This window comes from Lagopus muta, chromosome 10 (genome assembly GCF_023343835.1).
Source record: "Lagopus muta isolate bLagMut1 chromosome 10, bLagMut1 primary, whole genome shotgun sequence".
In the NCBI taxonomy this organism is placed as follows: domain Eukaryota; kingdom Metazoa; phylum Chordata; class Aves; order Galliformes; family Phasianidae; genus Lagopus; species Lagopus muta.
In genome coordinates this window covers 18330931-18356180 of record NC_064442.1, presented here as the reverse complement: position 1 = coordinate 18356180, position 25250 = coordinate 18330931, and the positions used below count along the sequence as shown (strand labels likewise).

The 25250-nt window shown below is 46.6% G+C and overlaps 1 protein-coding gene across 4 annotated transcripts in view; it reads right to left on the bottom strand.

Annotated features, from left to right (window-relative positions):
* HCN4 (hyperpolarization activated cyclic nucleotide gated potassium channel 4) overlaps positions 1–25250 on the bottom strand; it is a 144762-nt gene that overhangs the window by 15349 nt on the left and 104163 nt on the right. For 3 of the 4 annotated variants that reach the window (XM_048956124.1, XM_048956125.1, XM_048956122.1), the window contains 4 exons: positions 17667–17885; positions 6337–6483; positions 4599–4839; positions 2576–2740 (listed from right to left, as the gene is read on the bottom strand). In XM_048956124.1, the coding sequence (XP_048812081.1) occupies positions 2576–2740; positions 4599–4839; positions 6337–6483; positions 17667–17885 (772 nt within the window). The remainder of the gene's footprint in view (positions 1–2575; positions 2741–4598; positions 4840–6336; positions 6484–17666; positions 17886–25250) is intronic. The other variant, XM_048956123.1, reaches the window with a different exon arrangement.

Genomic DNA, 25250 nt, shown 5'->3' with positions numbered 1-25250 from the left:
CGAGTACACTATTTTGCAATAGTAGAGGATGTGAAGCTAGTAGCAGGCAGCTCTCGATTTAACAGGGATAGCACTAGGATTTTCCTCTGAAGGTACGTGCCTTTCATGTAGTGTAGGGACTAATACTTTCTCACGTCAGCCGAATGGCAAAAGGAGGGGAGGACAGTGCCAGAGCTCTGCTCCAAAAGGCATGTTATTTCAGTAGCTCTGTGTCACCTTCTGACGTTATGTTGATATTTTGCAGCTGCATGTGGAAGGGAATTTCTCCTGACGGAGAAGAAAATGAGGTTCTTTTTGCTGGTTTGGAAAGCAGAGTTGTGAGAAGCAGCTCTGCCCTTGACCATCACTTCAAGGAAGCTGTCCCACAGCAGCACAGGTATGGAGGTTTCCATCTGGCTAACCTTTCCTGCTTTCTTCCATGCTGAAAATGCAAAAAGGCTACATACCAAAAGACTGCCTGCAAGGAAATGCCTCAGATGAGAGGTCTGATTCATGGGCAAGCAACATCACAAAAACAATTCGAACAGAGTTCTGATGAAGTTGTGGAAAGGGAGTGCTGCCTTGTGCTTAGAGAGTTAGAAGTTGAACCAGCAAGGTTTATTCTTTGTAATATCCCTGACTCATTGCAATCTGGAGCAGGTTGGCTTTACCTCCCCATGTCTCGGTTTCTCTACCGTATAATTCCCTGCACTAATGACGACTTTTATTATGATTTCTGGCAACTCACTTTGATCCACATTGTGAAAGACTCACACTGGCAAGGTTGGGTCTACACAGCAGCTCAAGGACTGCAGGCGGGGAAGACATACCCAGCTAGCTTCAAACTTGCTCACTTGGGAGCTGGTACCATCCTAGCTGTCAGTCTTACCACCAGTTAAACACCCATGGATTTACATAATTTCACAGTGGTTTTGGGAACTTCCTGTAACTTCTGCATCACTGCTGGCCAACAGTTTCTGCTACATTTTCCATGAATTTTAGTTATGAATGCAGCTATCCTGAGAGCAAAGGACAAGAAGCACACAGCACACACCCTGCTCACCTGCATACGCAGTCACAAAAAGCTTCAGGCCAGGAAGCTGAGCAGTGCTGACCATCTAAAGCTGAAGAATTTGAGATGAAGTCAAGCTGTCCCACCCTTGGTTGTGTCTGACATTACATTTTCTAGGAGCTAGTTCAGTCTCATTTAAATAACCATGTGATAAGGCTGTTGCCACATACACTAGGGCCTCATTAGTGGCCAGACTCTACATGTTTAGCTCACAACCTTTTCCTCAAGGGTCACACTTTCTGGTTTGAAGCAGGTAATGAGATGCACAGAATACAATGTTACCCACATAAAAAGCCCCAGAGGCACTGCACCCCTTGCTGGGCTGCCAGCTTCCTCCCTGCCCCCCTCACCCCATTATCCTCCTCGCTTTCTGCGTTGTACTCAGACTCGTGCTGACCTTTTTGATTCTGAAAAGCAACGGAAGTGCATGCAGCTTTAAGCGATGTGTAATAAGAAACTTAAGAAGTTAGACTTGGATTCTGAAATGCTCGGTCCACAGCTCTGCAGATATTTTGTGCATGACCTTCTTTAAATCACTTAATGTCTTCATGTTAAATTTTTCTGGTCATGACCAACTGGTGCCCTGGTCCCTGGCTAGACAAGGATGTTTGCAGCACAAGTTATGCCTTCCCCAGGGCAGGACAGCATCCTGACATGGGCCACTGTGAACTACTGCAATCCAATGACACTCTTTGGTTAACTGTAGGTGTGGGAGGCTTTTTTGCAACTGTTCCATGTCTTTGTTTGGCTGCCTGTTTCTACTGAAGGTATTTATAGTTGGACTCTAATGGACAGCTGGACAGGTGCTTTGTGCTTGTGTTCTGCTGATGGTTTTGCACAAGAGATCAGAAAGCACACCAAGCTTTCCCTTCCCAAACAGCACTTCTTGCTTCTCTAGCAGCTTGTAAGCTATGACCAGAAAAGCAACTGTTCCATGAAGATGCATTATGGTCTGCATTTCATTATGCATTGACAGACCAGAGAAGATCCTTCCTCATCAATGTAGCTGCCAGTTTTTGTCTTAAGTTTAAAAAATTAATACCTTTAACCCATGCAGTCATACCCCAGCCAGCATCTGTGTAAAAACAGGTCACACTCTAACAAAGTCCTCATGCTGGGAGATGATTTCTGCAGCAGAACATTTCAATGAAATACTGAGATTTGCTTGCAGTACTTGATGGAGGTCACAGCGTGGCCTGCTTTCTCTTGAACCTGGGAGGCTGTGGGTATTTCCACATTCTGAGCTAAAATTCAAAACGTAGTGAATTCACTAAGATGGCCCTTAGTGGGGTCAGACTGATCTTGGAGCAGGCAGAAATGTGTATGTGAGAGAGAAAGAGCAGAATGAGGTTTTCACTGATCTTCCTAACTGAATGGGTCTCCTTGTAGGAGCTGAAGTCAGGCAAGGAGAGACAGAGCAGAATCTCCTTCAGTTTACAGCTCCAGCAAAGGAACGAAGGACCATCTGTGGGGTCAGGATGCCAGGGCAGCAAGTTGAGGAAAAGAGACCTTCAAGCTACTTACCAATTCTGTCCAGCCTGTCGAGAGCCACCGTTTCAAAAGCTCGCCGCATCATGGGATACTCTTCCAGCACCTCATTGAAGTTGTCCACTGAGAGGGAGTAGAGCCGGCAGTAGGTGTCCGCTCGCACGCTGGCTGTGCGCCGGCCGCGAGTCAGCAGACAGATTTCTGGAATGAAAGAGCCAGCCTGAGAACACGGGGACAGAGACCATCAACCCCACGGGACAAAACCTGGCACAGTTGCTCAGCAGTCCCGTCTGCCACCCAGTCCCCTCTCGAGCTGGACTCTACCAGCTTTCCCTTTGCTGAAAGCAGGAACAGTAGGAATGTTCTCCATACGCAGTAACATTTCAGCAATAAAATACCAGGGGGCTCAGTCGTGGCAGCTGCTACAAACACCCGCACCAAAGGGACTCCGCTGATCTAATTAGCCAGTCAAGTTTTGTTATGGTGGATTATCAAAGATATCACTTGTGCATTCAGAATGGAGAAGCTGTCTTTCACCAGCTCCTCTTGGGCACTGGGAGCAGAAGGTCATGTCGTGCCCTCATTGAAGCTAATTCTCTCCCTAGATTTGCAGTAGAGGCTCTGTGCTGACCCCGTGGCCCTACTGCCTGTTAATAACTTTGATCCTCATACTCAAAACATTTGTCTTTTCAAAGATGCTTGGAAGTTACTTGCAGATCTGTCACAAGAGTCTGGATCGTCAGGATGAACCAAGTTAGTGGCATTCACTCACTACCAACTCTAGGTGTATTTACACTGTAGTCAGGTACTCCTAGGAGGGTGTTCAGCTGGTTAGAGAACAATAAGTCCTTGACTCCAGCATAAAAACCCCATTTGGGCATGCTCCTTGAACTTTCAGCACAGAGCTCCTGAGGCTTGCTTTTCCACTGACTGAACACAGAGTCTGGGCACCTAAGACAGGCACAGATGGTATGACCTAAGGACAGAAGGTCTTGTCACTGACAGCATACTTCTCTGTGCTGCTGAGTGTTGATCTATCAGCATCGTACTGAGGATTCACTCTGGGTCCACCCCAGGGCACTCATATAGCAGCACTGCAAAGTGGTGAGTTTTTAGGCTGCTTTCCTAAGGAAAAGGTGCTTATAAGACAGTGCTATTTTTGGATGTGTGTGGAACTGTGTGCGTATCATCCTTACTCCAGCATTCTAACTCCAAATCCCAGCAAGCAAACCCAACTTGCTATGATGCGCAAAATCTCTGTACCAAAGAGCCAGCAGGCGGGTGCAAACAGGTTTTCTTTGCAGGAGCTATGATTGTAAGATGAGTATTTAATACAGAATAGTCCTTATAGAAGGGCAGGTTTCATTCTACCTCCTCTCAGTAGACAGTGGTGCACATTCAGCACTTGTACTGAAACTCACATCTCCCTGAGAACTGTCTGTCCTGGAGTGTCAGTGTGGTCTCTGCAGGGCTTTGACAGCTGGATAGTCTCTGTTACTCTGTGAGCAGTATCCTGAAGCTTGTGGTGTTTTCTGACCTTGTACTAGTTTCACTGCTGCTGACACATTACACCTGCCTGCTGACCTTCACGACATTTTGCTGAGCCACAAACTGGGGAGATGAAGGACTATGTTTTTCCCTCCATGTTTATACAGCACTTCATATGATAGATGCCAGACAGTAGGAATAGGCAATGCTATAAATGTGCTTGGAAAACAGAGAATGCTCCATTTTTTCTCTTTACATTCTCAGCTTCACAGATCCATCAGTTTGCTTGGGGCAGAAGGAAATGAAACTACAAGAGCTTAGTTTTCCTTCTCCACTTTGTTATTATTTATAGTCCAGACTCCTGCGATGCCCGTAAATCCCAGCCACAACCCACTGTACAATTTACTATATGAGAAGCTGCAAGACAGCTGAGATGAACAGAGGGTGGACAAAGAAGTTGCAGAGGTATCAGTACCACATGCTGCTCCACCTGTGCATCTAGGACAAGTTAAGGACAATGTGAACACCAGCAGTGGGCCTCACTGTGAAAAGGTGACCCATAAACACGCACCTCCAAAGTAGGAGCCATCTGCCAGCTTGGTCTCCTTGTTGCCTTTGGTGAGGACACTCACCACCCCGTGCTGGATGAAGTACATCTTCTTGCCAATGGTGCCCTCCCGAATGATGTAATCCCCAGGCTGGAATACCTCAAACCGCAGCTTGGTCAACATGGATGTCACAAAGTTGGGATCTGCGTTGGCAAAGAGTGGCATGGAGGCAACCAGCTTCCGGCAGTTGAAGTTTATGATTTCCTGATGGCACAGTGAATAAAAAGAGAAAGAGAGGGTGGGCAGGAAGAAAAGATGGGATGAGGAAGCAGAAAAGGTATGTTTAGTCAACATCTAATAACATAACGACATTCTCCCACTTATATTAAAAAATTCACACTGTACATTAAATAGTCAAAACAGATGCTGTTCCCTTAGTCTGGCTCCCCTAGTGTTGGCTAGAATGGGCCTCCGGATGCTCACAGCACGTAGCAGTGCTAACTGAAGCTGATAGTTTGACGCCATGCTTCACTGCTTTCATTCATATGCTTTCCCTTTGAGCAGGGACAAAAGAGTGATTCCCCTCATCCTCCCAAACACATAAAATATATCTCTTCCTGCAGAAAGCTTTGGAGTGTATGAGAGGTGCATAGCGGTGGTAAAACTGTGCATGAAAAAGCCCAGAGCTCCACTCTGGGAAAATGTTATAACTCACCTTGGCAGCCCTATGTACTCCATTGCCCTTGCTTGACAATGAGATATTAAACAGCACAAATGTGCCACAGCTCTCAGAGAAATAATTATCCTGGTCAGCTGGGAACAGTGTCAAGAGGAGGGAGGGAGAGGTGCCCACCAGTCACTGAGGCATGGGCTGGATCATCAACCTCAGCTGAAGAAAACCCAATTCAGCTGTTCAGCTGTCACAGAGCAGACGGGGACTGTGCCTCTTCCTGCGGCTTGGTGTCACTCAGAGGGTATGACAGCGTTTTCCATTGCACAGGAGCTGCTCTGTGCCATGTCAGCTCAGACTCAGAAGGCAGCAGAAAGTGATACTGAGTAAATCACCCAGCACAGTGCTCCCCAGTCAAGCATAGGAGCAAGATCTGGATGACTGGAGCAGGAAGAAGGAGGGCAGGGGAAGCATGTGTCTCCTCCTTACTGAGACTTCTCTTCCAGGGTTGCCCTTTTAGACATCATGCCATTCTCAAAAATCTCAGGGTATTTATCCATACTATTGACTCTTCAATGCAAGGTAACAGACCCTTACAGTGCCCAGGAATAAAGGACAGGAGCAACTGAAGGAGGGGGAGCTCAGCAGGATTAAGATTCTTATGTCTGTTGTACAAACAAAAAGGGCAGAAGATTGGAGAGTCAAAAAGTGAAGGAAGGGGAGTGAAAATCATCTCCACACCCCCACCAGAATCTGCTGCAGAGATCTAACAGTACCCTTAAGGACACAGAGGGGCAGTGGGTACTTCTGTGTGCTATATAGCCAGCTAGAGGTTAGCCAGGCTCAGGAAAGCAAGCAAAGTCTTTCCTAAAAGGATTCAAAGCACATGGCTGTCTTATCCTCACCAACATGACCTGTCTTGTAACATGCTGCTCCTCTCCAGCATTGCCATGGGCTCAAGAGGTGCCAAGATGTAACCATTCATGTGATGAGCACATGCCAGGGCCTGAATACCACAGTCTCCTCTGCAAACCACCGGGACAGAACAGCGCGCAGCTGCCAAGGATGGCAGGAACAGGCACCATCCTCACCTCTCGGAGGGGCTCGCTCAGCTCTCCCAGGATGCTCTCTTCATCAAACATCTTCCCCTGGTAGCGGTGCTCATAGTAATCATGGATGCGCTGCCTCATGTCTGCAGGGAGCTTGTGGAAGGACATATACTGCTCCACTTGCTTGTACTGCACAGAGGAAAGAAGAAGAAAGGGAGTCACCAGGCTGTGTAACAAATGGCACCCACGTGGGGACAAATACATACCACGGGATTCCCATACCTGACTCTTCCACACCACTCTGGGTTGGCCAAGGCAGGTAAATCTGGTGCAGGACAGCACAATTGCCTTAACGCATGGCAAGTTTGCAGACACCTTTGTTTTATTTCCCAAATAGATGCCTGATGTTTTAACCTTATCCTCAACCAGTTACACCATGAACACAGCTCCTCATTCCCTGAATACTGTCCTCACTAACACACACAGAGGAAGATCTGGGAGCAGATGCCTGAAGGGCTGGCAAAAACAACTATCACATTTAGTCGCATGAAGCTGCACCCATGGCCTGCTTTTCCTCTCCTCTGTGTTCTCACCTGCCCACTACAAACATTTTTTCTTTCTCGCTTAGAGCTGCACAGGTCCAGATTTTCTTCACTTACTGCTGGATCCCTGTTGCTTCCTGCACTTACGCTATCTAACCTGCCCGTGTTTCTGCCTAAAGAATCGCATTTCCATCCTGTCGTTTAGAGGAGAATACAAGGGCACGCTGTCTGATGCCAGAGCAATGTTTGGGGATGAGTGGTGCTTTCTATCAGTAACTGACACCTCTTCATGGGCACAGGATTGTAAATGGGACCACTTGCCCTGTAGGTGCTGCAGGGACAAGGTGTGTGTGCTGCAATGCTCGTGCCCCTTCCTCCTGGTGTGCAGTACAGAATATCACCCGTACTAACAATGCTGACAAGAGGACCACACACCCCTTTTGCCTTCCTTCTTTCCCCCAGTAAATCTGTCCCTGAATGTCCCTTTACTGCAGCTTGTGCTGAAGTGCCTAATTACCAAACTTCTGCTCATTACAGACCTTCCCTGCACATCAGTGTCACTTAGAACTCAGTACAGTCTGTGCTGGCGCTGCCTTGCATGCTAACAACTTGATCTGCACCAGAGAGGAGAAGGAATTACTCAGAGAAGCCAAGGTAGCAGAGGGGACACTCGGGGTTTCCTGGCATTTCCAGAGCTCTTTGTCTGTAGCTTGCAGCAAAGGAGCTGGCTGTAAATATTCATGATCGCTATAGCATGATCAAAGTCAAGCGAGTCACCACCTCCCCATAGGGAGCTGAATTGGCAATGAACGCTGCACTTTATTATTTGGATTGCTGAAGTTCTGGAGAGGCAGGCAGGATGCTGTAGTGGGCTGTGCTAGGTGCTGCATAGCCTGCAGCTCATCAACAGGGGAGGCGAAATGAGTGGAAACCCTGTGTCCTGAATTGGACCCTATCTACCACACTGCAAAAGCACTGCTTTTGTTGTTTTATCCAAGAGCCCCGCTGTCAGAGCACCAGGATACCTGTGAGGGTGGCCAGTGGCACAGATCCCAGCCACCAGCCCACTAGCCCTCTCCTCCCCACTCTAAGCACTTGCTATCAATCTCCAGCTGATCTTGGCTTTGTGGGAAAAATGCCCCAACAAGCACAGGTTGGATGGGAACACTCAGGACTCTCTGCTTACTCACTGCTGCGTATGGATTTATTGCTTTGTAACAAAGAACAATAAATAACCGCCCTGCAAAGCCTCTAGGGCTTGTCAGATTCTCCCACACTAACTGTTCCCAGATAAGGCTCTGTGCAAAGACAGGACAGACTTACTTCACCAAAATAGAAGGTTTTCCTTCCTTCCTTCTTACGAATTAAAAATGTGCCTACGAAAGAAAACTGTGAGATAAGAATCCATAATTCTCTGTCACAGTTAAGCAGAAGGACTCTGCTCTCCTGTCTTTGGCAGTGCTACCTCCCCTCACCCCGTGCCAGAGGGACACACAGACATCAGTGGCCTCTCTGAGTTCAAAGGGAAAGACTCATTAGGAGTTATTTAAATCTTTCTCAAGACAATCAAGTCCATTTAATTTCGAACTTATTTTAAATCTGTTTTTCCTTGAATAAGCCTCTGATGGAGGCAATATACCACAAGGGAACCACTTAGAATCACAGAATGGCTTGGGTCGAAAAAGACCACAATGCTCATCTATTTCCAACCCCCCTGCCACGTGCAGGGCTGCCAACTACCAGACAGACCAGGCTGCCCACACCACCAAACCAGGCTGCCCAGAAACTTAGATGAGTATTTTTCCTTCTTGAACCTGCAGCTTTCCCTAGCTGTCTCACCACTCCCCTCCCTCATACCACACTTCACTCACAGCCCAAGGAGAACTAAATATTTTTAACGTCTTTCATGCCCTCAATCTCTGTCATGAGTCCTTCTTTCTTTGGCAGTAATAAATCACTGTCTGGAAAAGCCAGACTATTTCCTCACCCTATTTCTGAATATGAAAAAGATGCTGCTTTTGAGAAGAGCTGCTCCTATCCCAACCCTGGCACAGATGCCTCTCTGAGTCCTCTTTGGTCCTCAGCCCTCACTCTGCAGAGCTTCAGAGAAATGCCATTTGCTATTCTTGCAACTGGGTTAACTCAAACACACACACTTGCACAGAATGCTCACCAACATGGGCCTACTGCAATGAAGGTACTTGGGATGCTATCTGCCCTTCACCCAAAGATAAAAGCACATTTCCCATACAGAGTTGCATTACTTCCAGGAATGGGCTGAAGCAGCTGTGGGATGGACTTTAATCCTGCTCCCATTCTCCACATCTGAACTTCCTGGAGGTCAAAAGAGATGCACTTGTGTAAGGAAAAGGGGAACCAAGCAGAGTAATGCATTTTCAATGAAGTGAAATATTATGATGCTCTGACAGCATTTCAAATGCTGTGTGGGAATGGCAGCATACATCCTGAGACTGGATTAAGATACACGTAATCAGCCATGATGTACAGCACTGCATCTCTCTTAAGTGGATTTGTGCTTCATAAGGGCAAAGATCAAGTGACAAGATTCACCAGATGGAGTGTTTTGATAGGACACAGTTGCATCTTTGTTTTATTTTCTCTGACATATGATTAGGAGTAAAACAGTGCTGCCATGTCAGCTCCCCAGCACTTAGTAGTCATCAAAAACTAATGAATGCTAAGTTCTGCTTTTTGTCTCTTAAGCCATTCATGCTCTCACCCTCAGGATCTGTTCTGTGACCATGAGATCTCAGTGTGATCAATGCACATGCTCATGGAGTCCAGTGACTCCAGGAGAGAGTGGTTTAAGGGAAGAAAACTGAACATTTGTAACAAATAAAATAAAGAATGCTGGTGCAATCTCTGCTGATTTCCCTTTGCTTGTAGCTTCCTTTGTGTCAGCTTTAGAACACAACATTTTGCTTTCTCCCTGATATTTTCCCTAAGACTGTACTGGATACAAGCTAGCAGTTTATCTTGCCAACACTTCAGCTTTGGGTGCTATTGACTGCTTCCTACAGATCCACTCTTCAGTCTGCAAGAAGCTTTATATGCGTCTTGGTTCCGAGCTCTTCCAAACACAGCGTTAATTTCTGCACTGCAGCGCTAGCTCAATTTGCTACAGGAGGATGATTTTCAAGTGCTGCATGTTACACGCTGAAATACACTGAATGCTTTTAACTCCACTGCAGTGATACCTTCAGAAATGATCTTATGTAGAATCAACCTCTTGTTCTGTTATGAATATCACAGACACTAGCAAAGAATTTTTGGAGTCTTCCACTTTCTGTACAACATTCATTACAATGAGGAGCCTCTGTTGCTGCCTCTCCTTGCTGTTCATCAGTAGCTATTCAGGCAAGGATTAAGCTTCAGACAATCTATTTCTTGGTGGTGAGATGTCAGCAGGGTCAATTATAAGCTTGATGAAGCAGTTGTTTACTTCCTCCCATTGGATGCATTACTGCAGTGGCCACAGCACAAGCAGGGAATCCACCATGGGTGCTGTTCAGCACACTGCAATCAGCAGGCTGTCACAGTGCCATGAGATGTGGCCCTGCTGAGCTGCAAGTGATGCAAACGTCCATGAGTTTCAGGGGTCTCGGGAGATGGAATCCCAGAACTTTCAGACAGACCTGTTTGCATTTAAATGCTGTGGCAATGCCTGTTTGCTATTACAGGTGCTCTGCCCTAAGCTTTAATCCTTTGCCTGATGGCAAGATTCTGCAATTATGAATGTGCTATGTACAAACCTTACACTATGGCCATAGAAACAGCTTGTTTTCCACAACCAAGCTGGGAAAGGCCAGCATACCCTAGCATACATCTGTAGTCCAGCACAGCAGACATTTGGACATGACCAATGGATCTTTTATTCTTCAAGCACTGTGAATTCCCTATTGCAGGACATCCTAGAGATGTCAGGTCACGTTGCTGGATCCACATACTTGGAAAGATGGTGGGGAAAAAGAGATCAATTTTACTTTCATCAGAAGAGAAAGACAAGAGAAATGAGGTAAAGTCTGCCAGGAGACAAAGGCTAGAGATGTAGGAAAGGGAACAGTGAGTCTGATGTGAAATCAGAATTGCCGGGAGCAGCTTTCTGCCAGGAGAGGTGGCTCAGCAGGGAGCCTGTGCTCTTCACATTGTGATGTATTTATTTATTTATTTATTTATTTCTGGTTCAAGTGCCAAAGTGAATTTCAAAACTGATAATGAAGTTTGAAATCCCACACTGGGATACAAAGAACTGCTGAGGCAAGAGCACTTTCCTTTCCGTGACAACACGCAGCGCTCGTGCGTGCACGAACATACTGCTCAGCCAGGCTGTGCTTGACACTGCTTCAAGAACAGAGCTATCTGTCTGGCTTCCACTCTCAGAAAGAATTAAGATGTCAAAATCTTAGCTACGATCACTTTATCTTTGATACAGCAGACCAAGACCAATCCTCAACATAGGATTGGTGACAGAAGGCAAAACTACAGATTTGTGTCTCCTTTTGTGAAGATGTCCTAGAAAGGCACAAAAAAGGCACCAACTTCTGCATGAGCACAGGGAGGGCACTGCCTGAACTCTGTATGTCAGCCCACTCAGCCAGCTATGCTGTCTGTACGTGTGCTATTGCTTGGAAGATGGACACAATCCTGGGCGCTGAACTGCCTGCTTCGTGACAACTGATCACTGCACAGGTATCTGGAGGATGTTTTGCAGTGTCACTGTAAGATGTGGGTAAGCACTCTCAAGGAATAGGACGTTCATCACAAAATATTCTTCTGTAAAAACAAACTACTTGACTCCAGTTAAGTTACAGCCATAAAGGGGGGGAAATTCCACTGCAAGATGTTTTTAGAAGAAACCATTGGGTTTTCATTCAGAAAGCATTTTTATGCTATAATCAACCCAAGATTCTCTAATGAAAACAATTAAATAACCTTAAAACAACTGACTTAACATTGTTTGCAACACCTATTACTGATTTCTTATAAGCATTGTCCAAGGTGGATGCCCCATCCCTGCAGGCATTCAGGGCCAGGCTGGATGTGGCTCCGGGCAGCCCTGGGCTGCTGGTTGGTGACCTGCACACAGCAGGGGGTTGGAACTGGATGAGCACTGTGCTCCTTTTTAGCCCAGGCCATTCTGTGATTCTATGAAAAAGGAGATGGATGTGGTACCTTTGGACAGCTACTTTGCTGTGCTGGACACACAATCCTGAGCTGACTGGCCTACAAAGCTGCCAGAAATACCAGCCCTGATTACAGAAGAACCTACCTGGAGGCACTGCCTGAGACTCTGCACATCAGCAGCCCTTGCAGCTAGAAACAATCAATACATCACATAATTTCTAAGCCTTGTTATCTAACCCAAATGCTCTGATTCACAGTAGCGTGGGACATAATAGCTCTCAGGACATCTCTGAACAGACTTGAGGTAATACACAACTCATACAGTCCTAACCGGATCAAGCAAGGCTCTCCAAACTTTTTTCCCATTAGGAAATTTAATTAAATTTTCCAGACACCCCCAATTTCTTGAGTGCTGCACGCTTCTGAGCCTCTCTCATATCAACAGAAGAGTCAAGGAGTTTCACAGCCTTCCCACCATCCAAAATTGAGATGCTAGCTCAGGAAGGGAGAATTCTACATAACCCCGTTGGTCCCTTCAGAACTTGGGGAATGCCACCTGAGGAATCAAAGACAACTAGGGAATAACACTTCAAATGTTGTCCAGGCTGCTAATGAATGGGAAATCTCCCATCTGACAGCTTTGTAGGAATAGTGGCAGTCTTTACCCACCTCAGCACTAACATAGCAGCTGACACAAGTTATCTTCATAGGTCTGTGCCATGTCATCCCCAAGGTAGCACTAGCTAAGCCAGCCTTGGAGCCACAAGAATTAATGTAACCGGTGCAGTGCTGTGCTTAGGTTAATTAGCTCTGCTTAGAGAAGGGGAGGGAGGGGAGCTAATAAGCAAGGGCATGCTGCCAGGCTAATGTGATTATACTCTATCCAGGACCCCAGCTAGGATCTCTGCACTGAACTCCTTGCACACGTTCACTTGGAGCCAGTTCAGAAAACTGCAAAGCACAACAGCCTAAAGACACACGAAAGGTGATTTCTTCAACAGTTTCAGATGCTTTGAGGAAAAGGAGAAAGAACAAAAGAGGCACACAGTAGCCTAGATCATGGCCATACCCTCCCAGCTTCTGACAGAAGCAGATGAGGGTTATGCACTGCCACGACTTAAAGCTGCACGTGGGCATTCAATAATACTTCAAAGGTTTTCCTTGTGTGAATTTCTTTAAATATTCTGAAGTTCATTAAACTTGGGGCCTTTTCAGTGCCCTGTGGCAGCAGCTCTAAAGTTTAATTACTTACCAGAAGAAAATAATCCTTTCTTAAACCTTCTGCCTACTAAGACCCTGTAGTGCTGGTCCGCAGGGAAGGGCAAAGACTGACTATGCCCAGGAGATGGATCCCCAGCTCCCTCTATAGCACTGAGGCACAGTAGTGCTATGGAAAGGACCTTGTGAGATCACAGGTTCAAAGGGTTCAAACCCTCCCCTAATGTGAGTCTTTCACTTCTTTCTTGACAAATACTGGTCCAACATTTGCTTTATCCTCCAACAAAGACTGTATGTTCCATGTATTATGCTTCAGCCTGTACAATCACTATTTTTTTCCCAGTTGCCAGCATCAAAATCCTCTCTGGTGAGTTCAGGCCAATGACAGCAAGATCAGGACCAAAAATGTTGAGAGCTGGCTTGGACAGCCAGACTATGGATGAATTTGTGCAAGAAGGGCTGTGATAATGGTGACTACACAGCTGTTTCAGGCATTGAGAGATCATGAGTGCTTCTGCAGGATTCAGGAAGCACTTCTCTCTTTAATGCTGCCCCTTGCAATTGTGCTGCAGCAGGTGATTATTAAGAATAACGATATGAATATGTAAGTATCTCCCCAGTTTTAATCTGTGTTTTAAGAACGAGAACTGGATAGACTATTAGGGGAAGGGGAGCAGGGGAACGAATATGGAGAACAGAGAGCTTGGGAGAATACCAAGACAGATCTTGAGTAGAGATGAGGCTCTGGCAGGAGAGATTACAGCTTTGCTGGGCTCTGCAATGCTGACAGCAGCAATTTCTACCTATCATCAGTCATTCTTCTGCATGTACCTGAGAAGATAACGCGGGAGAGCCAAGCCTCCCTGCAGGATGCCCGTAACTGCCTGCATCCTGCTGCGATGGGAGAGTGAAGCCCAGAGCCTCTTCCTGCTTTGATCCAATGAGCACGGCTGCAGTAAGCAGCACAACCACCACTCCCAAAAGCCTCAAGGTTACAGAGCCAATTGGGGAGGATGAGTGTGTGTGTTTGTTTGTGGAGACTTGACATAAATATTAATCCAATTGAGCTTCAGGATTAGAGAAGGAAATTAATAGGGCAACCTGCACCAAGAAGGAAAATAACTTGCACATCAGCCTAGTTTGCTCATCTCCTGGCCCAAAAAACTCTCCTTCTCTTGTGAGCCACAGTTAATGTAGATTGTGTGGCAATGTAGATTATTTGCAGTCAATGACAAATTTACATGCTAAGGTTTGAACTGATCCAAGAATATCTGAAAGGGGCCTCAAGCCTCTACTCTTGCTCATGGACCTCCTCTGCCATTACCCTGCACCAGCTCTGGCATTTGCTGGAATGTGCAGCAATTCAGCCTACTGATCTAGCAGAAAACAAAACTAAGCCAGAAGAGAGAAATCAGCTCAGCAGAGAAGCATGAGGAGCAGTGCACCAGAGTGAAACTGCACAGCTGGGAGTAGAGGCAGGGAGCACTGGTGAGAACAGGTGTGTGAGGCTTCCCCTCTGCTCAGAGCTGTGAGGTTCACTTACAAAATGCTACTCTATACCAAGACGTTGGGAAATTTTTTTTATCAGATGCCTTTGGGACGGACTGGTAGTATTTTCTTATCATATAAATGTAAAAAAAAAATGACAACAGTTAAGGGTGCAAATGTATTTTTAGCTAGACACTTGCTCACAGACAGGAGTCATCTCCTGAGCTTGCTCTTGTCTCTGCTGTTTGACTGCAGGCAAATCATTTAGGGCAAAACATACTCTGCAATGCAGGACAGAACTTCTAACTTTGCCACTGGGACTGGAAATAAGACAGCCATTTCAGAGTGCCAGAACTAACGAGCTATTCTGACTCAGAGCTTTTTAGGGATGGCACAGAGCCATGAAGGCTGTGCCACTTCAGTGCCTGAGCTGGTAGGAGTGCTCTGTGCCGCACGGGACTCTCCACTTGTACTCAGGAACCTTGGCACTACACTGATTTGGAGGGTTCAACTTCTGTCTCCAGTATCTTCATGGTTCCTATCAACCCATCAATCCTGTATGGCCTCCTTGCCTCGCAGAACCAGCGTGGCATGAAGTTCAGGTATCTCCTACAGGAGGGCATGGGATTTGTCCGAATGAATCTAATCAAGAGTGAAAGATGGGACCAAATCACGTCCTATTTACTGAGACAAGCCTGCAGTTGAAGCCAACAGACAGCACATGTTGTCTTATTCCCCTTCTCAGAAACCCTGTTTGTACAAGAGAAGAACAAGTTGGCTTGGCAGAAAAAAAGATCAGCCTGAAACGTCACTACAAGCTCTCTCCCAAACCTTGTCTTGAAGGTTACACAAAGTAAAGCATCTAGCCATTCCCTTCTGTCCTGTTATTATCTTCATTTCTGCCACTCCTCTCCCTCCCCGCTGCCTCCTTCTTTGGCTACTGCTAGAACAGCTGATAAAATCTCTGCAGCCAGAGCTGCTGCTGAGGTGAGATGCAGAGCCCTGTCTGCAGCCTGAAGGTGTACTCAGCAGCAGCCTCCAAACTGCTCTGTGCTTCTCCCAGTCGACCCTGCCAACTTGTTGAGATTCTTTGCTTATAATATGCTTCAACAGCCACGTTGTCCCATGAGGACTGAACTAAATTGAGTTGCAGGGCTGCAAATCACGAAGCGGCCTCATTTTAATCATGGCTATTCAAGTGCTAAGGAATGCAGAAAGTAAATACATATTTGTTTTTAGACCATCATTTGTCCCATTTGCAAGAGGAAATTGAATGTACTCAGTCCCCGAGGCTTTGTTCTTAAGAGAATACCTTGCGAAATGAACCTGCTATAAACCACTACACATGAAATATATCCTTTGTTAAACCCTCTATCCACTGCTTTTGTCAAAAAGCTCCTCTCCCGAACCTATTAACCCTCTTATTCACATCTCCACAATCTAATCAGGCTTTATTTAACATTTCACACTTCTGCCACCCCAGCTGCAGTCCCCGCTGGCTTTCTGGTGACTGGTTTCCCTGAGCACTGACTAGAATCAAACATCTACAGACGAGTTCTGCCCTTGTCTCCAGACCTGGCTGGGGAAAAAATTGCAGTGCGCTGTCCTGCAGGTGTAAACTTGGCTGCAGCTCGGTTGACCAGGTGGCTGGATTTGCAAATCAGTCCTTGACTTCTATGCTACTTCAAACAAATTTGAATAAATACTCTGCACACACAGATTTTGATCAGCTTGCATTCCTAGTGCTGCAGTGTCCTTCTCTTTGGCATGCCTTCCTCTCAATTAGCCTAAGTCCAGCCAATCTGGAACACAGAAGCAAGAAGTAACCCAGTCCTCCACACATCTTCAAATGGACCTTCTGTTTTAGCTCTAGCTGTGGTTTCAGATATTCCCTATCCTCAGAGCATGATTCAGCCTCTGGACTTTGCTTTCAGTCTCTGCTCTACTGCAAGGTCCTCCTGCAGCCCAGCACTGTAATCCCAGTGTCTCAAACTTGTTCTAGCCCATATTGCCATCCTTTCTCTCACCTCCTTCCAAGCAACAGCTTCAAACTCACCCTTCTTAAGCCAGTGCATGCCAGCCATACTTCACATGATTGAACAATAGCTACCTAGTTTAATCAACAAGAAGTAATGTCAGAATAGGACTAGCACCTCATTCTTCCTCTTCTTAAGTCTTCAGACCAAATGTACCTGCGTAACCCTGACCACAACACCCTTGAGCCCTCCAAGCCCTTACTCTTAGTTACACACAGTCATTCTTCAACAAGTTCTCCTGTTTTGTGGAGGTGCTGGTTCAGCCAGAACTTGAGGCAGAAGCCCTGCTCACCTGTGTCCTAGAAGGAAAAGTATCATTGTACCACCTGCTGAATCATGGTGAGTGACCCTGTTTGCTCCGTAACACCTTACAAACTCACAGTATCACCTTAAACCCACCATCAGGAGCTCCTGCTAACTGCAATGGCAATCTGATCAGTGGTGACATTTCTGTCTGTGTCCTACATTATGCAACTCAACAACTGCAATTAATTCCACAGCTACCTGGGGAACCTACCTGGCGCTTCTGAGCTTTGAGCCCTGCTTTGGGTTTGTTACGTAGTTTCATTCCTGAGCACTGATGTGATTAATGTGGATACTTTTAAAGGAGGTGCTTGCTAAACAAACGCTGGGCATTCTGAACATTCAGTCAGGATTTCAGAAAGTGACTCAATTTTAGATACCACTGACATGGATAATCTAAAACAGCCAGAGACAAAAAGAATCCCCCACTTGCCCTACTGTTATTCATGTGATCTTGCATCCACTTCCTTCTGAGGTTCTGTTGGGTAAACAAATAGTTATGAGATACCAACACACTACAGTAGTGACAAAGGCACTGCACTCCCGGCCTCTCACGTGGGTCACTCATAGCCCTCATCTCCTCCAGACGATGCGTAAACCACCCCTAGGTGACATAAGGGTTGCAAAGCCCAGTCCTTACCTTCTCCTGGTACTGACGCCGTGAGGAGTCCAGAGACTGGATTAGGGCTGTGGCATGGCCGATGAACATGGCATAGCAGGTGGCACCGACAATCATGCTCAGCATAGTGAGCCATACATCAGACATGCCAACGGGTGCCTGCTGCCCATACCCAATGCAGAGCATGTGACTCATTGCCTTGAACAGCGCATAGGAATACTGCTTCCCCCAGGAGTCATTCTGAAGAGACAGATAGACAGACAAAGCTTTAGCAGTGGGACAAGACATTCACTGAGATGAACACATTTCAGAAAACGATACCTAACGTTAGACTCAAAGTCCATATTTAAAGCACCTCTATGTTTTAAACAAACGATGTGATGGCTTAGAAGTGTTGGGCACGCTGGATATACATACAAACCCTACATTTAGTCATCTGACAGTAGCTGACTTTGGTCAGGGTTTTTACAGATTCCATGCATTCTTTCCAGCACAGCTTTCAGAAAGAAATCCTGACTGATGCTTTCCTAACCTGGGATACACTGAGATGATGCACTGCAATGTGTTCAAAATGACCCACGTGTGGGACTGATGCAAATGGTCACTCCACTGAGAAATGGATTTTTCAAAGGACTGCTAGAAGAGAGCCTGAGCAAGCCTTCCAGCAGTGAGGTCTTAAAGCAAGAAAAATCATTTACTCCCCATGTCTGGATCTCTGGTCATTACCTGAAGAGAGGGGAGGGCAGAAAATTAAGATGATAATGGCAGAGAGTTCTTTGCAGGGTCAAACTGGGCCTCTTCAGGGAGCTGAACAAACTAGAAAAGGCTTCATTTGAGAGATGAAATAAACCACAGTGAGAAGCCAGCTGAAGTCAATGGCTTCCTTCAGACATGCTGTGCTCTCCCACCACAATGAACAGCAGAAGCACCTCAGTGATTACATCATGCAAAAGGGAAAAAAACAGAACATAACTTTCAGGACTACTCTGATTAGTTTGAGCTCATGGAACAGCACAAGGTACATTCACTATCTTGTGGGCATTATATGCTAGCAAGTCCTTGCCACAAAACCTTGTAAAGTAAATGCAACTGTCATCACACACTGCTATTACAAGACGTGTGAAAAAATACCACTGCTACAGTGATATTCATTGCAGCACATAATCTGTACGTTCATCAGTCTTCTTCCTGTTCCTAGTAAGGTGCTGGATATACACTTGGATATAGCAGTGCAGATACATACAGCACAGCAACTCAGAAGGTCGTTGTGCAGAAGACCTGGTTTGGGGCTCATCAGATAGGTGAGCAATACTTCTGTGAACTCCATTCAGAGAGACACAGCAGGCTCAGCATGGTGACCTGCAATGCGGGAAGCCCTGGAGTTTACTGGATGCCTCCCTGGAGGGATCTTATCACAATCCGGTGGATGGCTGATGACCTGTCTACAAAAACCAGCTCTCTGGGTGTCACTAATGTTGATGGAAATTTTTCAGTAAGCTGACAAGTAGTAAACAGAACCAAAGAGCACTGTTAATGTTTGTGAGCTGTGGCAAAGAGCTGGAACCTCTGGTCGGTGTTAATGCTTGTGTGGGAGATAAGCACGTGGACAAAGACAGGAGACAGTGTTACCTTAGCCATATCCAGTTACATTATGCAAGCGGGCCTGATTCACACTGCAACAAGAAGGGCAAAGCAGCAGAAGTGACAGCAAAGCGGACACAGAAGCAGCAGCACATCCAGGGTCCCAGGGGGGACGGCTCCCTACTGGCGCCAGCCTGTCTGGGCTCACCTCCCTGACAAAGCAGGAGCCAGTTCACCTCCTGCACTGGAAAAATCTCCCCTGAGCCCACAGGAAAGATAACGTGGCCTTTGGGTCTCTATTCCTGGGACTGCAGATGGCCTGCCCCTGTGTGTGAGCTGCAGCCCAAAGGGGGAGTCAGCTACAGGAGAAGGCAAAGAACACCGGTACTCTGATGCCTACACAGGGCTGAATGCAGCTCCCTGAGAGAAGCCTGACAAGGCAAGCAGAAGAGTCAGTCCCAGCACCAAACACAAACCGAGAAAAGCAGCAATCCACGACACAGTGGTTAAGCATGCCCCAGCCTGCCTTTCTATTACAGAGCCAATAGGTAAGTCTGGCAAAGACAGAGGTGTGTACGTGGCTTGATGGAGAGGAGTGTGATTTCTTCTCCTCTTGCCCTCTTAGGCCAGTTCTACTTCTTAGCCAGAAGGTTCTCAAAACAAATACCTTTCCCATGGTACCGTGGAAATGCTGCTGCCTTCTGAGTTCAGTGTGGCAGTAGTTTAACAGGGCAGCATATCTCTGTAACAGAATTGAGGGCAGGGAGAAAAGAAATGCTGAAATTCCAAAGGGAATCTGGGAAGACAGAAAAAGATCAGCTGAGCTGGTTGCTCAGACATCAGGAACCTGGCTGCCAGGGTTTTTCATGACTGTGAATGATCAAAGGGCAGAGTCTGGGCATCAGTCAGGTTCAAGTTTTGAGAGTCATTCTAGCAACTTGCTGTTCAGGAGCAGGCAAGTCACTAAACCACCCTGGATTTGGTTCCCGCCTATGTAAGTAAGAGCCAACAGTTCCCAATAAACTTTTGGGTGTAGGAGGCTTGCAATGTAGAAATTAGTCATCCAAACCCATGATGTCCAATAGCAACAAGCCCCAGCATCCTGCAGAAACACTTCCAGCTCCATGAGAACTCTGTAGTTATGAGCAATGACCTCAGTTTCCATCAGCATCATGGCTCCCTGTGAGGACAGCCTGCTTTGTGCCAGGCTGAGTAATGACAGGCTGAGGGGCGAGAACTGGAGAAAACACAGGGAGCTTACAATGGTCCTGAGCAGCTTGGCCTGCCGGGAGGAGAGATCAAGGACTTCTAAAACAGGCAATTCCATGAAAGAAGAACCTTCCAAAGCAGTTACCTTTAGGACACAACCTCTAAGCATCTGTAAGGAGCACTGGATCCTCACAGCACAGTCTTTGAGATTACTCTTTCCTCAGAAGTCTGAGTATATCTTTAGTTTTCAAACCTACTCTACACCCTTTCGTTTCCCACAGAATAAACAGGCAGGCCAAGAATGCAGTACAGAGAAGCAGCATTGGTTCCAAACGTGGTCACAAGCTTATCAGCATCACAGTGCCCTGTACTGATACAGCTTGCCCCTATACCAAACCAGCCCCTGTAGTGGAGGACTATACTACAAATACACCCTAGTGGCTAAAATGATCCATTAAGGTAGATAAATGAGGCCCTCAAACTGCAGAAAGAACATGGCTCCTCCTTAACCAAATCTCAAAGCAAGCTAAAATGGAGCTATAGATCTGTGCTTGAACATTGTCAAGAGGGATGTTATCTCCAGCGCACGCCAGGCACTGTGAGCATTTGCAAATGGGAGTTAAAATTGCTTTGAAGTGGTTTCTCAAACTAGCTTGTTTTTAACACCCACACTGGCAGGACTATAAGGGTTTCTTCGGGATTAAGTGTCTGGACTTCAATGCCTCTGCTCGTATCTCCACTCTTGAATACTTGGAAGCACACTGCTGAAACTCTTCAAAGGCAGCGTTGGAATCAGCAGTACCTTAGAGAAGCACCTAAAGAAACAGGACAGGGTCTCACAGGATTTTGCTTGATCAGAGGAACATGTGAGTGCATCTGGCTGAACCCCCACCAGACAGGACTAAAGAGAGCAGCAGAAAACCTGGAAAGTACTGGTAAATTCTTGGTGTGGAGGCACAATCCATGGGCACACCATTATGCCTGCCATATACACCGCTACCATTTCTAAGTTTTAAGAGCCTGTCTGTAGTGAAGGAGTATTTTACTCAGCAACCAACCCCCTTCCATATATAATCCTAGTCAGATGAGCCGCAGTTTACAGGCAGTTCAGACCTGAGACCATCAGCCCAGACAAACAGGGCTCGAGTACACTTTGTGAACTCCCACATTTGGCTCAGCAATGATCTTATGTGCCCTCAGAGCAAACTCCGTGTTTGCTGCTGCACGCCATTTGTGCTGTGCTGCAGAATGAAGGCCTCTGAGCATCACTGCCCTCCCCTGGACAGCACCACAACTGCTAGGCAGGGAAAACACCTTCAGATGGGGTTTAGAGGACAGCAGCAGTGGGACCAGAAATGAAGATGATGGGACAAACTTCATATTGGATAGCACCTGCTTGTTCTGGGCTTATTTCCAGGGTGAGCTTTTGCATGGCCTTCACCTTATAGAAGATTTTCTCAGGACTCTGAGTGCACCAGAAAATCTTCATTGCCCCAGGTCTCTGTGGGATCCCCTTTCATGACCCCAGTGTTCTCCACCCAGTCCTTGTCTGAGCCTTGTCAGGGCTGTACGCCTGCCCAGCCCCAAACCCTAGCAGGCCTTGAATTTTGCTGTAGCCTCTGGTCCCTTATCTTGCTGCTCCTATCTGGACTCTGTGGATAGATGCTGGATGTTATGGTTATCACCCTGCCTTCTCTGGAATAGTCAATGGACCCTTTAATCACCAATTCTGCTCTGCCTACCCTCTTTAGGTCCAGCTGCTCAGGGCACTGTGCTGGAGTCCCCCTTGCTTCCTGGCTCGTACACTATCGTGGAGCAGCCCTACCCTTGCAGCTGCTCCCTGACAGATTCTATAAAACATGAACAGCTACTGCACGGCTTCATAAGCCTACTGAGTGAGAGTGTGAGGGAGCTGCTGGACCTGAGGCTTGGAGGAAGTTGGGAATCACCCAGAAGATCATGCCAGACTGTTCTGTCTTCTGCCCTACATGCTGCACCAGCTTCTCTTCCTACTTCCCATCAGCAACACCAAAAAATGTGTCATGGGTTGGGGGTGGTATGCTCAAAGGGGGAGCTGCTTTCCTTCTGGTAGAAGGGAAGATGATTAGTATTTCCTATGCAAGGTCGCTGCATTTGACATGGGGATATTTGCCTTCCCTGCTGAGTTTATCAGTTCAGCACAACACCCAAGAGAGCAAGCCACGTGTTTCCAGCAGCTTTCAGGTCTCAGCAGAGCTCAGATTTCTCCGACGAGGAGCTGCCAGGCAAGGGTCATCGTGGGGAGATGCTGCTGCCTGCACATATGCCTCCCTGGAGCTGACTCACAAGCGTTTCCCTTTTTAATAAAGTGCCCTGTAGGGAAGCTAGCACCAAAGCCCCTGAGATTGGGGCTGAGCAATTAATACCAAAAACATCCATCCCTGCCATTTCAGAGACAGTTCAGAAAGAAGAAAAAGATAGTCATTCCTACAATTGCTGAAGATGAAGGATGGAATGCAGAGAAAATAACAAGATGAACCGGACCCAGGGATTTATCGAGCCCCTGATATGATTTTTGGCAACATCAGATGCTTCACAGATCCCCTGGAAGAGGATCAAACCTTTAGAAAGCAGATGGGAGGTGATGAATCTTCTTTTCCCACTGCATCGGAGTCAGAGCTGTTTTATGGACTGCCAAGCAGCTAGGTGGGAAACTGGCGAGGGAGTTAGGAGGAGAAAGCCCACAAAGCATTTGGCATCTCTTGTTCACCTCCCCTCGGATGCAGCAGCTTCACAACTCATGTTTTTTAACCTACAGTGGTAAGCTGTTTGGTTCTTGCATGCGATCATGGCAGTTGTGCACCAAGAATACTTCTCCCCTCACAGCTGTGACCAGGTCAGAACTAAAAGACCCCAAATCCAACTTAGCAACTGGCACCAACAGAAGCCATGCTGACTTCCCACCCACACCCATCACATCTCACACAAAGCCATTCTGCAAACCAATACCCCTGCACCAAAGCCTGAGGACAGCCCTGGTTTATTGCTGTTTATTGCTGTTTCCTGACTCTCCCATTACTTCACAATGGACTATATGGAAATTGTTGCACTAATTACGCCGTTCACTTCCATCTCAAGTCAAGAGGCCATCATTGACACATTTGGAAGTCTTCTCAGGAGATAAGAGAACAGAACCTTATTGTGAGAAGAAACTCTCTGATTCCATATATACTTTTTTAAAATGTTCTTAAGTTATTTTGGGGCTGGCATTTTCAGAACAACTTTGGAATAGAAGCCACCTAAATGATAGGTGGAACGCATAACCATCTCTCCAGTTCTTCATCCCATTTTCCTGAGATTCCGTTTCTGAGACAGTCACTGAGATCATCACTTTTTCACTTTTATGAAGTGAAAAAAAATTAAGGTGACTTAGCTGCAGATGAGAAGCTCGGGAAAAAAAAAATAAATCACACAAAGCAAATTTAATTCCCAGCTTCACAGGATGGGAAGACAAGTACTGCAGCACAAGTACTTGCCTGGCATAGTCCTGCTCTGAATAGAAAGTTTCTACCCTGTCTCCTGGAGATTCTGCTGAGCCCTCTGCATCCTTCCCCCTCTGTCCTCAGACTTGCAGCTAAGAAAGGTGCACAGGCTAAGCAGTAAGAATATGAGGTGGTAATCCTTTGTTGTGGTTGTCACCCAGGCTTTCAATGCACCAAAACATATGCTCAATGATCATTAGCGAGCAGTTTTTCAGCCAGAAGACTGGACCAAGTAAGTGGAAAGAGGAATTATTAGGGTCTAGTACACAAGAAATAAGGAAACATGGCTCAAATCTGCTGCTCCAAAACTGTTGTGCAAGGACTCCATGGCCAAGTCACTTCATCTGATGGGGATGATTTGTCTGCAGCTCTGAGCTCTCCAGGACAAGGAGCTGTATGTCCTTTTGAACCCAAATAGCACAAGCACAATGGGGCCCTGATCTTTCACTGCTCCTGTCATATAAATAATAAAAAAGCAGCACAGGGAAGACAGGGCAGCTGCTGCATGGGTTGTTCTTCTGATGCAGATAAATAAAGGGCTGTAGTCTCCAGAACTGTCAGTCTGACACCTTTCAACAGCAGGAAACGAACGATTATTGCAGAGGGAAGAAATACACAAACAACCCCTCAAACAGAGGACTTCTGACAGCTGCTCACTCATCTCAGGCAGGGGCAGCATGGGCCCACAGCTCTGCATGTGGAAGCCATGGAAGCTGGCAGTTCTTTTCTACATTTTGCATTTGTTCTGTTCTGCCCAAGTGCCTGATATTATTATTATTATTATTTTAAAGAAGAAATTGGCTGGGGGAATCTAGAGGTTAAGAGCTGCAGTAAGAGGCAATTTTTTAAGCTTTGTCAGTTTTTGCTGCTTAATCAACTGGACATTGTCCCTTTGAATAAAAGATCCTGAATTCTCAGTGAGATGGCTGAAAAGTACCATGAAATCCCTGCGCACGTACCATATGGTATAAATCTCCCTCACAGCAACAGTGCACAGCTTGGGACCTCACTGGGAAGTCTGGCCATTGTTCCTACAAGGGGAGGCCGAACCGTGGCATGGCAGTCTGCTTCAGCCCACTTCATTGCAATACTGATCACACTCATCCTTCAAGTGGATATGGAGCAGCTGGCTGAGCAGTTTCCTTGAGGCCAGCCATGGGAATTAGCACCTTATGCATCAGACCCAGCCAGGGCTCCAGGACCCCCATTTGGCTCAATATGCCCAGATCTCAGTGGAAAGACACCTTAACTCTTGCTCTTTGCTGTCTCCTGCCAGGAGGGGGAGCCTGGCTCT